The following is a 16,227-nucleotide window of genomic DNA, read 5'->3' on the forward strand; positions in this document are numbered from 1 at the left end:
TTTGCTTTTTGTGAGGGAGAGGAGGCACAAAATGGAGCGGGCTGCCTCTTGTGAGGCACAAAATGGAGGTGCTGGCTGGCTGTGAGGTCTGGTGAGGCCCTCTCAGACTGGTTCACCATGGAGTTTGAATATGTGAATGTAGTCTGTGTGCAGACTCCCTTTCCGTGGGTGCAGAGCTCATTACCACCTTGGGTGTCACCTTTCCTGCCTGCATGCATGGCATTTAACCCAAATCTCTCAAGAGCTGAGCAACTCCCTGTGTGCGGACTGGACAGGTAGGAGCAACACAACAGACTGAGCCATAGCAGCAGACAGAGCATTTCCAGTTAGCACCAGCCAGGTCTTAAACAGCTGTAGGAACTGTTTCCAAAGCTGCAGAGAGAATCTGATCTATAACTTAATGCAGATGTTTTCAGAAAGCCCATGGCAGAAGGTGATTCCTGCCTCTTGCCAGCACAAGAAAGCAGGATGGGGAAAGGTCCTGCTTTGCTGAGCTCTGTGGGGTTTCCCTGAGCAGGGGCTGAGTAAGGATCAGGCCAAATGTGTCAGGATGAGACATTCAAATAAAGTAATTGTCACTTCCTACCCTACAGCTGTGAGTTAAAATTCAGCAGTGTGCACAGATCAGCCCTTTAGAGTTATGGTCTGTCCGTCTGAAGGCTGCAGTGCAGACGAGACAATTTCTGGGAACATCCAGTCAGGATTGAATACATCAAATGAAAAAAGCAAAGTACCCCTTCTTGCTTGTGCTGTACTACAGAGCAGGGTAGAGTGGTGATAAGGACTGCAGGCCAGAGCAGAGGTTAATTTCTTTATACTACTCACTTAAAGCAGAACATGGAAATTCTTAAAACCTGGTGGTACTGCTGGTCAAGTTAATTAATTTCTTAGCAAAGAAATTATAAAACTGCAGTGACTGTGGATTTTGGCTTGTGTTGAGTCAAACCTTTAGATGTGTGTTTGTTCAGGTCTTAATGCAATGGAGATCTTGGTCTATGACTAGGGTGACTATTTACTGCTGTAATACAAACACTGTTGCAAGGGATATATTGTGGAGGCATGTACGGTTGGACAGTGGATGCTTACTGTAATTGGTGATTGCTAAGGAAGGTGTTTCCATGCCAAACTTTCTCTAGGAAGGGAATTAATGTACGTGTAGTGATTGCTAAAATATAATTCTGTTCAGTGTATCCTCATCAGTAACTTGACATCACTTTTGGTGGAAGTATCTGTGAGAATCTACAAAAAGTGATAACAGATTCAATTAAATTATTACTTTTCTAATGTACAAATCAACAGGGCAGGAAGAAACGTCGATTGTGGTTCCAATTTCATCCCATCTTCTTAATTGTATGTGCAGTAACACCACACCTTGACATTTGCAAAGTGGAATCAGATCACCCCAAGTTTGAAATGTGATTCCTAGCCCATGATTATGTAAAATTAAACTGCTGCACGAGTATGTTGGGAATTTGACAGGACAACCCCTGCTGCAAGAGACAAATAATTAACAACTTTATGAGTGCTTTCCAATGTATTAAAAAAAATATGTAGGAGTAAGAAATAGTATTGTGTGGTTGTACATTTTGGTTTGTTGAGCCTATTTCTAGGTCCTGTTTTGAGCACTTCCGTCAGCTGCATAGTAGCAGACTTAACAAAAAGGTATACTATAAATCACTCTGGGTGTTAGAGCTGACAGCTGTAAATAAATACAGCTGACAGCTCAAATAGCTGTTCCATTGACAGTATGTGGTCTAAATGTGTTAACAAATGCGTAGACTCAGCAGTTTGGGATTAGTTTAGCAAATAAATTACAAAATAGCGCTGTGATCCAGCAAAAAGCACAATGCCCGTGTATCCCTGGTCTGCACGCTTTGTTAATACTGTAACAGGCCGTTGTAGCTCTATGTGAAAATGCAACACTGCAGCTAGATGCCAGGGTCCTGCTAAGAGTATCATTCATCTTCCCCAGATTTCTTCTTAGTGTGATGTCAAGGAATGTGAGCAACTATCTGAGTGTCATGGTGAGTAGAGATGGTTTAATAATGGATGTATTTGCTTTGTAGGATCAGAGACTTCATAAAGAAAGGTAGTAACTTTACACTAGCTTTGGTTATGATTAAGGATACAGAGTTACTGAATAGCAATAAAATCTACTTTCACACAAAACTTGAGATATTTAAATGTTTTTATTTGTTTGATGTGTTTAACAGGAATGCCTAGAGTGTTTACTGGCCTGGATCTGTAGTACATGTGAAAGAAAAGCTGGGAAGAGAGGATGAGGAAGGGGCTAGACAGTTAAAAGGATTTCAGGTCTGAAGATGAATTATAGTAATATGTTAATTATTTCTCTGCTGATCACAGCAAGAAATGGGAGAGAGAATTACGTAAAGAACTATGTCATAGTTTGACATATTTAAGGCATGGTGTTTTTTATGCTTAGAGGTTGAATAAAGCCATTATTTATTCTTTTATATTTTGATTTTAACTATTCACATACAGGGTAACATGGCACAAGGTATTATGGGGTAAATAATGTGAACACGAAATGGAACTCTGGAGACCTGTATTTTCATGGAATCACAAGTATTCTGGTATTTTCTAAAATGTATTTTTATAGTTGTTGCGTCTACTGAATAATTTTAGTATATAATGTACAAGTGGTAATTCTGATAACTAGTTGCAACTTTTATTGCAATGCGTAAGCATGTTTGTGAGTAGTAGCTGATTTCTGAATGCTGCCTGTCATGACAAATCTTTGTAGTGAATGCAGTTGATTAATGCAGTCCTTATTTCCATCCCATTCATTAAATATATGATTACAGAAAGTGGCTGCTCATTCCCTTCAGTGAGCACCCATATCCACATATTAAATGCTGCTTAAATACGGTAAATATCTTTAATTTTTCCTTCCTTGTCAGTCAATAAAGCCCTGCCCAGGAGCTTTCTCAATTACAAGTGCCTACTTGAAACAATTGGTATTCTACATACCATGTCTCTAGAAGAATGCTTACTGATGGCATTCTGTTTTAGGCCATGGAGCAGACAGGTATCTTTGTCAGTGATTAAATCCAGTTTAAGTTATCCCTATCACATGTTTTACAAGAGCATTCAAAAATATGATTTGGCATTTCAAGGATTCTAGGGAAGTTGTTTTAACTTTAGAATTTTCTTCCACTTCAGAAATCCTACAAATCAACAAGTTTTCCTTTACTTAAAATGTTCTTCCACAGAGAACAGTAATTTGCTGGAGTAGCTGCTGTACTATTAAGGTTTTTTAAGGTATTTTTTTCCATATGGAAATGCATGGAAAGATTTCCTTTAACTGCAATACTTTGTATGTTAGAGACATCTCAGAATATCTCAAGTAGAGTAAGTGGGTTGTATTTTTTCTGTTTGGTGCTGTAGTGCACAACTTGTATACAATAATAAGCTACAAACAACTGAGACATGTTTTGAATTAGTAATGATGAACAAGATTTTTCTAAAGCCTTAACATACAAAATAGTTAAAAGGATATGTATCAGGCCAAGAAGTGCTTCCCTAGTCTTTTTGTTACTTGCCTCTTGGTTGAGCCCAAGTACATTTTGTAGTTCAGATGTTCTACAGGAACTTCAGATGCAGACAGCTGTGATACATTCTTCTTTCTGGGAAATTAATGAGGTTCTAATTTCACTCAAAAAATTGTGGACCAGGGCACCACATGAATCTTCTGTCCACCTCTGTACAGTGACCTGCTCCAGCAATGTGTTGCATCTCAGTGGAGAATAACAGAATTTGTACTTTGCCTCTGGGTTTCTTTGTCTAGGTCCGTGGTGCAAAGGCTGACACATTGAGAGGAGCTAGGGTTCAGAGTGCAACAGCAACTGGAAAATTCTTTATTTTACATGCATTTGCCTGCCTGATGTAATATGATTAGTCAAGGTCAGGACGCTTAATTGTCAGTGAAATGAAGAGCGATTTGTTTGTTACATGTTGTCGTGGTTTAAGCCCAGTCAGCAACTAGGCACCACGCAGCCGCTTGCTCGCTCACTCTCACCACCCCCCAGCCCAGTGGGATGGGGGAGAGAATCAGGAGGGAGCAAAAAAAGTAAAACTCATGGGTTGAGATAAGAACGATTTAATAACTAAAGTAAAATAAAATTTAATACTAACAACAACAATAATAAAATATAATAATAATATTAGTAATGAAAAGGAATATAATAAAATTTTTAAAAGGGAAAAAAAAACAATCCCAAGAAAAGACAAATAATGTGCAATGCAATTGCTCACCACCCGCTGACTGATGCCTGAGCAGCGATCTGCCCGTCTCAGCCAACTCGCCCCAGTTTCTAGATTGAGCATGACATTCTATGGTATGGAATATCCCTTTGGCTAGCTTGGGTCAGCTGTCCTGGCCATGTTCCCTCCCAGCTTCTTGCACACCTACTTGCTGGCAGAGCATGGGAAACTGAAAAATCCTTAACTTAGGGTAAGCGCTACTTAGTGACAACTAAAACATCAGTGTGTTATCAACATTATTCTCACACAAAATCCAAAACACACTGTACCAGCTACTAAGAAGAAAATTAACTCTATTCCAGCTGAAACAAGGACTTGTGAACTCCTCCAAGACCCTTCTGTCATCAGACTGGTTTTGTTGCCAAGAACACACTTTATTTCTTGTGACTGCCCTGTGACATCCATCTTATGCTATGAGAATCTCCATAGGTCAGATCCTCAGCTTGTGTAAATCTGAGTAGCTCTGTTTAAGTCACTGATACTCTAGTGATTTATGCCAGGTGAGCATATTTCATAATGTTGAGAAATACTATTAAAATTCTATGTTCTTTTTTTATCTGTTTGTATTATTTTTGCACAATAAAAGGAAAAATGTGATGACAATATTAAATTCTCACATGTACTGAGTATACCAACTTACAAACAACTTGTACGCCAAATTAAGCTGCTTGAAAACATTTTGAAATGGGACAAAAATTCTGTTTCCAATCGTCAACTGTTAAGAATTGTGGATTAATATAAGGCAGTAGGTGTTTCTTGGCTGGCTCTCCAGTACTTGGCTCCCAAAAGAGTAGATGGCTGCAGAGAAGACATAGAGGTGAATACTTGGGGATGAATCATTATAGAATTTGTATTGGTGCAGCTGTCTAGGGTGTCTTGGAGAGTGGCACTCCATGAACTTTTCTTCACACTGAGTTAAAGGAGTATTTTAATTTAACTGCTTTTGCTTTGATGATGAACATGTTTGAGGCCAACAGGAATTTTTCAGTTACTGTTTTGTTAGGTTTGCAAAATACAGGTTGTGAGAAAGAAAAGGGCCTAGCATATTGAAGCATTAGCCATATGCCCTCTGTCTTTGTGACTTTGTTGCTCTGAAAGATATATAGCCCTTCTCGCAAGCGCATTCAGATTCTTTAGTGTCTTCCCCAGCAATAGCTGGTTATCTCATGAACAATTCAGCTCTGGTTTTGGTGTTTTTCTGCACAATGACCAGTATTTATAGAGACTTTTGGAAAGAAAAAATGCAGTTAATTTTGAACGTTGTCATTTGCAGCAAAGGAAGAAATGCATTGAAACTGCAGTGACTAAACCATTCACTTTGCTGAAAAGGCTTCTGTTTTGTTCTAGTGACTCCTACAAGCTGCATGTGTATGAACTGCAGTATATAGCATTTGTTAATGTTGCAAAAGCAAGTGAATATATAAATACTCCACCAGAGCATCTGAACATCTCTCTTTTCTAACGACTGAATTGTTTGTTCATAAAAAGACATTTCTTCACCATCCCCAGAGATGGATGCTTTTGTGAAGGACATTTTTAATATGGCAGACGTAGCCTGGAAATACCAGGTGGAGTACATTGGAGCTTTCTCAACATGCATTTCTACAAATCCTTCCTCCACACTTCTAGTCCTCCCTATTGAGGAAGCTAGAAAATACCACCAAGAAGATATCTGTTGCTTCCCGTCTGCTTTTTAAAGCCTCACAGTTATCTGAAACCTCAAGTCCACATAGGCTTTCCTTTTAGTTCTTTCTGCAGGAAAGCATGTGGTTTTTACTTTCTTGTTCTCTTAAATGGCTGATGTAAAAAGAGCGGTTTGAAACTGCAACAGTCTCATGCAGAAACCACTTCTTAAGCAAAAACATATGACTGCTTTTCACTTGGAAGTCAGTGTGAGATTTTACCCTCACCTACCTCACAATTATATCTGAGCTCCTAGACTTTGATGAAGAGCTGAGTCTTTTGAGAACTTCAAGATTAATCCAGAAGGCCTATGGGAAACAGAACTCCCACTGATTTCAGATGTTCCATATGTGAAGGTCTGAAAAGAATCAAGATCTTGGAGGGATTAACAGTTTAAGAATGCAAATTTCAGTTTAGCAGTCAGAAAAGCAGACACAAGCTACAGTATGTGATTAATTTTTATTGGATATTTTTAAGGGAAGTGTCTGCTAAAGTAGAGTTTAGAACATGGTAAATGGTCCACACAATGAAAAAAAAAATCATTAATCAGTGTTTCATTATGTTGCTAAGGCAATGAACAAATAACAGACACTGTCAAGATAAATAAGGAACTCCTGACTTTAAAGGTTTTGGAGTGTCTCATGTAGATTCATCCCAATTCTATCTTGTTTGGTCCTTTTGAACCTCTAAGACTGCACCATTTCCTGGAATTCTGCAAAAGATAAGAGAATATTTACAGTAGAAATACTAAAATGAAAGGATTAAGAGTAAAAGATTAGTGGCTTATCAAGAAATTTAGACTAAGAATGAGCAGAAAACAATTACCTGATAGATGACCAGAGGAGAAGAAACACATATGGAAGAGAGACATTGCCTAAACTTCCTCTTCTAAACAGCAGATGGAAAGGCAGTGTTTTGCTGACATTTATAAGGAATAATAAAATGTTCAGAGCAGTTTTAGCCTTCTCTGCATAATACTGATCTTAGGCAAAAATAATGGAATGGCTAATATGGAATTTGAGTAAGAAGTATTTAAGAGCTGAAGTAGAAGAATGAAAAGTGAGTCCATGGGTCTTATTAGCTGCTTGTAATGCTTCAGCAGTTGAGAAGTGTTGATTTAGAGCACAGTCTAAAACCAAAAACATTGTGCAGTTCCATGTGGTATGGTACTGAAGTATTGTGTTGTACAATAAGATATTGTTATTTGGAACTTTTAAATGTTTGGCTTCTGTGAAAGTATCTGATCAGTCCCGTCCTTGAATGACTGTATTGGTATATAGATTGCTTCTTAAATCATGTGTGTTTATTCTGGCACATTTCCTAAGGAACTGGATTTAATTCCTTCCAAAGAAAGAAACAGATGAGTTCTGTCTTCTTAGCACAGTGAGCTAGGGAATCTGCACACCAGCACATTCCCTGCATGCTATTCCCTAAGCCCCTTTCATGCTCGTCTAGGCAGCTTGCTTCTCTCATGGGGTGAGTTGCCGTTGGCTGCAAGCCTTTTGTGTGAGTGTGTTCTTCCTGTTCTAAATGGGACACAGAAATATGGAATTATGAGAGCAGGAGTTTTCTGCATTGAGCAGCTATTAAATCGCACCGGCATTTCCATGGGGTGAGTGCAATATGCTGCTTCCTAAACCAGCTGCTTCTTCCTATCTGATCCTTAACCAGCCACTGAAGATAAACAGCATCCATCCCCATGCACAGAGCCTGTTGTGGGATCTCGTGTCGGGGTAGTGACACTTGATCATTCTCTTCTCCTCATTATGCAAAACAAATATTGAACTATGTGCTGCTAGCTCTTGTATATTGTGAATGATTTCACTGACTAGTGGACTTTCTGTTGGGACATAAGTGCTATAAATGAGCTGATGTATGTGCCGTTGATTCTTCTGTGTAGAGCTGGTTCTTTTGTCCTTGATTTTACATTTGTGTATTACAAGTGATGCTAGTGCTGCCTTATATCAGAGTAAGTGGGAGGAGAAATGAGGGCCAGTTTCTTTCAAAACAACTTGAAATTTGTGAGTGAGTGGCAATGAGAAAGTTCCTTAGGGCAGCCTAGGTGGGGGTTTTTGACTTGCTTGTGCAAAAAGAGTTGCAGAGATGAACCTGTAAGATCAGGGACTGTTTCTGCCCTTAAACAGGTTGCTACTGCAAGGGTTTCACTAAAATCACTGCAGGTACATTAATGTACCATCAACATAAAAGAGAATCACACATCATTACAACACATCCTGAGGAGCCTTATTCTATGTATAAATAAGTTAATACCTTCGGCCCCAATTTTACCATCCCCATCATGATCTGCAGCTGCCAAGAAGGTCTTTGTTTCTGAGGTGGTTAACACTCTGGCTCCACACTCAAATCTCTGAAGGAAATACCTGGGAAGAAAACAGCTGTAATTATGATTTTCACAGAATATTATGCTTTTATGCTGGCTGTATAATCAAACTGATAGCTATCTATAAATAAATTATTTACCACAATAGCCAAGTCCTCCAAACACTGCTTTGTTTGACAAGCTAAATCTTAGTCATATACATTTCTGCTTTGTAAGTCCAGCCCTGATACAATTGATTCAGCCCACTACCAAAATCCAGCCCCAGGGAGTTATTTTTTTCTATACTGAGTATTAAAGGCAGGTATTTACTAATTTGTTTTTCTCTGTAGGGATTATCTACTTAAATATACCTTTCACAATCTGCTGAATGTTGTATCAATGTTCAGCATAACTTGTGCTCACATTTACAGAACAGTTCTGGAAAGAAAAAAGTGCTAATTTTTTGATAGCTTCTAAATAGTTAACAAAATCCTTACTTGAGCTCATCTTCCTCAATAAAGCCACTTTGATCATTGTCGAGAATCCGGAAAATCTCCTTGAGCTGGCTGCTACTCTTTTTAGACATCCCACTGATCTGAAAGAATTTTTTGGGACTAAAGGAATCTGGAGCTGAAAATAAATTAATAAATAAATTAACCCCAGACCACTGCGTTCACTGTTCCTAAATGGTCTGAGGATGCTGCTTTGTTACATTTTCATTGTTCTAAACATGAACGATAGATAAAGCCTGTCAAAGAATGAATTTTGTCATACTGCACCATACCCCCTAAACATCAAAAAAAATCACATGGGGATAAGTTACAAACTGACAATATAAACCAGTCATGAACAAATATACTGTGACAGCTAAGTAGAGAGATTACAGGAATCTGTTTACAGTATGCACGTGTTCAGTATTCCTTTGGGACTGAATTAAACATGCCATGTGTTACACAAAATAATAGATTTTTAGAGTTTTAATTGTTTTCTCACCTTGGCAGTCCCGCAGAGCAGCAGCAATATCAGAAGGGCTTAGAATGTCTGTAAGGCTCATTTTAACCCTGTGCAAAATAGTATATTGCAAACAGATTTGTGAAATGCAAATGCATCTTACAAAAAATTGGTTTTTCTGTGTTTCAAAGAATACTATATGGCTAACGACTTCTAAGGGTAGATGAATCTAATTGATTGAAGCAACATCACTGCTATTCCTAAACAAATAGAAGGTTTAGTACATTACTTTCTTAAAAATAGCAGTGCTGAAATAATACTTTTTAATGAGATGGATTACATAAATGGTGTTGTGAATTGATGATCAATTTTTTATCATTTAACTGCATCCTATTTAAGTACAGCACATTTTTAAACTCTATGTAACTGTTAATCTAACAATTAGTCTTACTGGAATGCATGGCATCTGGCAATACAAATAACAGTATATGCAGTGGAAGAAAGAAAGTGAAGAAGGTTTTCTTCTGGTTTCTCCCCCAACAGCTCTGAAGAATAAAAAGAAAACTGATACTTATCTATATAAGGTCCATCCATATGTAATTCCAGCAATTAAAATAAAAATCTTAGAACGATGGTTATTGTACTTACTACTGGTGCAGCTCTGCACAGTAATTTCATTTAATTAATCTCAAATCAGCTGCTCACCTTTATAGTTTTCTCAGCTAGGTAAAGGAAAAATAGCTGAGGAGATACCAGGCAAAATAGTAATGTTGGCTCTGGCTTGCCACTCTGGCTTATAAAGGATTCAAAAGGTGACAATAACCACTACTTAGGTTACTGTTTCATGGATCAAATGTTTGATTTGAGACCTAGCTCAAATTTCTTCCTTAACTAATTAAACTTTTCTTTCTATTTATATCCTAAGATAATATGGACAAGAAGAACAGGTTTTTTTAATAAATCCACTTGTGCTTAATTAAGTACAACTCTGCCATCAAAACATAGCCTTTCAATCTCCAAGTATGCTAAAGATTTTCTGTTAACCTCTGGACCTTAAAGTCGCTCCTCGGAAGATGACTCCAGCAGTCAAATCCTTATGAAAAGAAACTAGTTTGTTTTCCCCAAGTCTGTTGATCCTTTGGAATGTATAAAGGAAGCTGGAGATGAAAGATCAGAGGTGACAATGTGTCATTCTGACAAAGATAACTTGTCACTAGGATAGAGGAAAGCATGCTATAATTTGGGGTGATCTTTCTACAGTAAGCTTCATTTCATATTTCATGACCATTTTCTAAATTACAGTGCTGTCCCTAATCAGGGGTGGAACAGAAACCAATGCCTTCAGTAACAGCAAAACTCTGAAACTAGGTAAAGCTGAATAAGCTAGTCTTATTGTCTGTATTCCTTGGAAGATTATGTATAATCAGATGGCCTACTTAATCTATTTTGAATATTTTAAATTAATGAAATCAATAATAGACTTGAAGTTGTTGGCATCAGATTTTGTTAATATGGAGATTTATATACATTTTACAACACACACTCTCACAATCTATTTCCTTAATATGAAATTAAAATTATAGGTATAAATAAGTGGGGGTTTATTATATATTTCAAGAGCATTAATTTTGGAAAAAAAACTTAAGAAAATTGGGAACAGCAGATATGACGTTTTCCTTCTCAGACAAAAATCTATTTTCATCTTTAAGGGGGTTTATGTGGACAAAATTCTAGGATGAAGACCAATAAAAACCACATGTATTTTGATTAGAGTGTCTATTATGGTATATAAAGTAATGTTCTCCTGATACATGAGCATTGGTTTATTTTTTATGGAAATAGCATGGTATGCTAAACAAGTAATACTTCTTTTATAGTAGCAAAAGTTACAGATTATGCTGTGGAGTAGAGTAGTAATGTATCTAAACCTTGTTGTAAGTTAATGGACTACAGTGGGTTTACTCATGGTTGGTTTAATGACAGTGAGAAAAGTATCAAGCATAGCAATTGTTCCATAGTACTTGTCTGAATTTGGATAGAGAAATACAAGGTATAATTAACACGAAAAAGCAGACATCATTTAATGATACTTTTACCTTTTTTGCTAACTCTTTTGTGCACTAAAGAAGGTGGCATAAATCACAAATAATCAGACTTACCTTTAATCACAAGTATCAGTTGTCTAGTAACGAAAGAATGCTCTCTTCTTTCTCTTTCAGTAGGAAAACTACAGTAATCTGGAAGAACACTTTCCTATTAAACCCAAGAACTGTTTGCTGTTGTAAATTAGTATTGTCTAATTAAAACAAATTGAACAATGCTGATTTGTACAAGTTGAAGAGCTGATCTCAGGTCTTTTGGTGTTCTTTCCTTTATCTTTGTTCAGTGCTACATATTCATTTTGCTTTCTGTCTGAGATTTGCATGATATTGTGATCTATCAGACAGTGGTAGTGGGAATGGAGCACATACTGTGCTTTCTACAGAATCATCCTGAAATAGCTTTCATCCTTGGAGGTACCTTTTTGCACTCTGTTGTGAATTTTCTCCTTTATGATCATCTCAAGTTGACAGGAGTTTTAACAGAAGGGTTTTTTTTACTGATTCCTCTTGGTATTTTTACTGCCAAGATGTTTCTAGAGAAAAGTGGGTTTTTTTAGACCTCTGTGATAGTGCCATAGATGTTACTTTATAGTAGACTTCCTTTATTTCTGCTTGCTCCTACATACTGCTCATTGTGCTGCTTGCTTTGTTTAAACTTTTGACTTGCCATACAACAATAATTATTAAAAGCTAATGAGAATGAGGAAATGGAAATGAAATAGAGGAAAATGACGAGATCAAGGCAAGCATATGATGCATAAGCTCAAAATATTTCTGCAACTAATTTAGGCTTTGTATTAAAATATAAGCACCAAATGTTCAAAGAATGGCATCTGGTTACCTCATACACTTTGCCATGGCACACAGGGTGCTAAATTGTTTTTACATGCATTCAACAGTAGTAAAGTAGCCAGAATTAGTATTATATTAAAATATGATTGCAAATAAAAGCGAGCTGATTACTACAGTAAGTTCACTATTTTTGCTTACAAAGGGATCTTTTAATGTTTGAAATTCAACACTGACAACAAAAGTGATGCTAATCCTGGCTGAAAGATGGTTTACAAAAGCCTAAAAGAGCTGAATTTCAGAATCAAGTTGATGTCACTGTATATTGATACAGGTGGGAATCTAGGGTTACTGGTTTTTATTTATTTATTAATGACACTTCATCTGAAGTACAGGTTTCCCTCCACTACAATTAGAATGAAATAATCAGGGATGAGTATATTATCTAAAGGGATGTTTTAAATAGATAATCTATTTTACAGCTAAATTATCTGCCCGTTTTCCTTACTCCTGGGGTATGTGTTAGCTTAAGTGATTGTAATCATGTTAGGGGTTAAAAAACTGAGATCAATAAAAGAAATTTTCTAAAAGATATTATGCAACCAATGTAATGCTGTAAAGAAAATACATGATAATTCAACCAGAACAACAGCTGCTAGGTAATGGGCAGTTAACAACAGTGCAAAATCTGGTACAGAATCTGAGTATCGCCCAGTTTCCAGGAATGTTTAGGACTTGTTCCTATGAAATTCAGAAAAATTATTAATTTTTTTGTTTGTTTATTTGTTTTTGTTTTTTTTTCTCTACTAGGGACATCTGAAAGTGGTATTGAGTTGTTCGTCTGAAGATTTAAGTACTTGTATAACTTTACTTCTGTTGTTTTCCCCCAATGTGTCTCTATTCACAGTATATACAGGAATATTAAAGCCATTTTTTTGGTTTCAGACTTCCAGAATTAGTCTTGAAGGTGTAGTTCTGAGAAATACAGAACATTCATATTGGTAAGTTCTTGCTAGGAATCTAAACATATAAAACAACTGTTTTCAAATAAAGTACCATTCACTTCTGTAATAAGTAGAGGAAAGTTTTATTTTGGTAAATCATTGACAGGTTGTGGACTAGTCTTGTACTCTTTGTGTTCTGTTTGGTCTAAAGTACAAAGTTAATTAGCAGTGGCAATCAACGAAAGACATGACTTCAAGTAGATGCAAAAGAAACATCAGCAGTTGTCTCAGGTGAGATCAGAGGAGAGGTGTTAACCTGAGACCAACTACAGTAGTGTAAAGAGATGCTGTAGCAGCTGTTCTAAAACCCACACAACTCCATCTTTCAGCCCTGGTTGTGTTAGGGCCAGAACAATTGTATCATGATCCTGGATAACAGATTCTGCCTTTCTAATGAATTTGGAAGTAACTAAAATAGATAGTAACCTATGTGGTTGATCATTGCTGTTGATGTCTCAATGGTGATGGCAGAGAATCCTAGTGTGAATATAGCTATAATCATTGAAAAGGGCCTTTACAACAAAATGAGTTATATCTTGCCACTTAAAGTTGTCTCTTAAGGCACACGCTTCTATAATCATATAGAAATAATTAAATAATTACAGAATCTGATTTGAATGGTCGCTTGGGCCATAGTCTCTTACCATATTTAACAGAGAAGTTTAAGAACATCATTTAGTATTTGACTTTTTTGGTACTGTGCATTATTACAATGAAGGATGAAATCCAGACCTTGGAAGCCTCAGTGACAAAGCTTTCTTTCCCTATAGCAAGTAGAGGATATTAACCCAGAGCACAGAGCAGAGGTCAGGACTGTAGAACCCAAGATACAACATACAACCTGCAGCACTGTGGTTCTGGAGCTAAACGACGACAGGTACTTCTCTCATGTTAGAAGAAATGTCTTGTGTACTTTCCTGAGTTTAAATTATGTCCTTATCATTCTGTGTAAATGAGATTGATTTCTGTTTGAAAATGATAGCAGAACAGACTAAGTTAGCTGATTAATAGTGTAACTAATTCATAGAGATTGGTCTGATCAGGATATTTTTTCATTTAAAAAGCTGTCCTGGAAGATCTCTGCTAGCATTTGATATGCTATGTGTTTGTCTTTAAATGCACTTGCAAGTGCTTCTGTGACTCAGTAACACAACTTCCTGCCTCTGACCCTAAATGTAATTGTCTAAGATGTTTCTGCCTGCTGTCAGCATTATAGACAGTATCAGCCAGAATGATCTTTAAAAGCCTAGTTGTTCAGGTTTTCTGTGTATTTTAAGAATAACTGTGCCCTAAGGTTGCAGGCTGTGAAATAATCTGGATGCTGCCTTTTGTGACATGTAAAAGATACGTACAGTGGTACTATACTGTTACCAAAGGCTTTTAGCACATGGCTGTACTCTATATTCACTGACTGTCCTCATTGATGTCAGTGGGATTTCTGCCATTAATTTCAGCAGTAGGAGGATGTATAACCCTTAGTGAGGTATAAAGTAAAAATACTCTATAATTAACCTTATCATAAGTAATCATCAAAAGTCACTTGTTTGACAGAAATGGCCTTCTAAATAAAGGAGAAGCAGGTGTCCAGATTCAGACAAGCGCTTAAAACACATGCATAAAGCATGTGACAAAATTCCATTGACAAAAGGCAACCACATATTTAGGGCCTCTGGTAGAAAGGGTTGGGTAGAAATATTTGCAGAATACAGACCATGGTCTCAGACCTCCAAATTTATGATTCCAGAAGAGTGTTCTTCACTTTAAGGGAGCTGTGTGGGAATGTATGGTTATGATCATGCAACAGTCTTCCCAGCTGTGGCCTTGCAGGCACAATTTGAAGAGCTTTCTTAAAGCACATGATAAGCAGTTACAGAAATTTCACAGTACCTGACAGCCTGTGTGAGTGAGAGACAGAGAAGAAAAGAAAGTAAGTAAGTAAGTAAGTGTATTCTTGTAGACAGAAAACAGCATTTTCTCCACCAATCTGCTTAGTGGTAATACTGAAAGAAGGAAAGGTCTAAAAACGTCTCTAGTCACAAGCTCTTCTTAACTTTCTGGAGTGATCACTGAAGCTGATATCAGAATTACCTTGTCATTAATTTTTTACTGTTCTTAATGGAATGGTAAGTGGTGAAATTGTCTTAGATTTGTAGACGTAGCAGGCTAATCAGTGTGGAAGTAAGTGTGGTTAAATAAAGGAGCTGCCTGCTAACTCAAAAGTTATCTGTCTGTGCCTTTCTCTCTCCTTTAGCCATTGATAGTGGTATGATGCTTGAAGATCTTCAGGTGACCCATATTACATGGTGAAAATATAAAACATAATATCAGCTGAGATACATAGCATTTTCTGACAATAATGAGAGTTTTTAGCTCTGCAATCAGACTGCAGTTACTAATTCCTCAGAATTTCCTTTGTTGATTGCTCTCCTGAGATGACATTGAAATCATAAATGTGAACCTGTTTGATGGATAATTCTTTTTTTCACTGTTAAGAAAAATTCTACAATATTAAGGCCTGATTAATTAATTAGAGTTAATGGAAATATATTTTTGGCATGAGCACATGACTGAGTATTCATTAAGGTCCTGTAGATTGCTTTAGTTTTGTGTAATATGGTGATTTCCCCAACATTGTACTGATGTTTCCTTCCTTCTCCGTAATGTCTTATCATAAATATGTTATGCATCAGAACCACTATAACATTAGCAGGTAATTTTGAAATTAAGATTTTTGAACTTAAATAGCTCCAACAAATACAGTACAAGACAGTCATCGTACAGGTTTTTGCAAGGTTAATGCCCAAGAACAGACTTTTCAAGAGTTCCAAATTTTTCAAAAGGAGTACGTAGTAACTATCATGTTGGAAGCATAATATTCTGGATGATTAAATTCATCTAGATATTTTAAAAGGCTTTTTGGATATCTGTGTATTTTTATCACATGCATAAGCCTAAAACCCCCCATACACTGTAATGTCTAGTTAGGTACTGTTAGCAATTAGTTCATTTTTGTAACCTAATTTGATTGTTGCTTGTGTTTGCATTATGACAAATTTGTGATGACATCATCACACACTTACTTTTCAACCAGAAC

At 36.8% G+C, this 16,227-nt stretch overlaps 1 protein-coding gene across 1 annotated transcript; it reads right to left on the reverse strand.

The window, feature by feature from the left end:
* Window positions 1-6,415: 6,415 nt before the first annotated feature.
* LOC104833524 (parvalbumin, thymic CPV3) lies at window positions 6,416-9,346 on the reverse strand. Its single transcript, XM_010570228.1, has 4 exons — window positions 9,281-9,346; window positions 8,785-8,917; window positions 8,239-8,348; window positions 6,416-6,679 (listed from the first exon to the last, which is right to left on the reverse strand). The coding sequence occupies exons 1-4, from the start codon at window positions 9,339-9,341 to the stop codon at window positions 6,654-6,656; spliced, it is 330 nt and encodes a 109-aa protein (XP_010568530.1). The 5' UTR covers window positions 9,342-9,346; the 3' UTR covers window positions 6,416-6,653.
* Window positions 9,347-16,227: the final 6,881 nt, after the last annotated feature.

The sequence above is a fragment of the Haliaeetus leucocephalus genome, unplaced genomic scaffold (genome assembly GCF_000737465.1).
Source record: "Haliaeetus leucocephalus isolate CR32 unplaced genomic scaffold, Haliaeetus_leucocephalus-4.0 Scaffold295, whole genome shotgun sequence".
NCBI classification, from domain to species: domain Eukaryota; kingdom Metazoa; phylum Chordata; class Aves; order Accipitriformes; family Accipitridae; genus Haliaeetus; species Haliaeetus leucocephalus.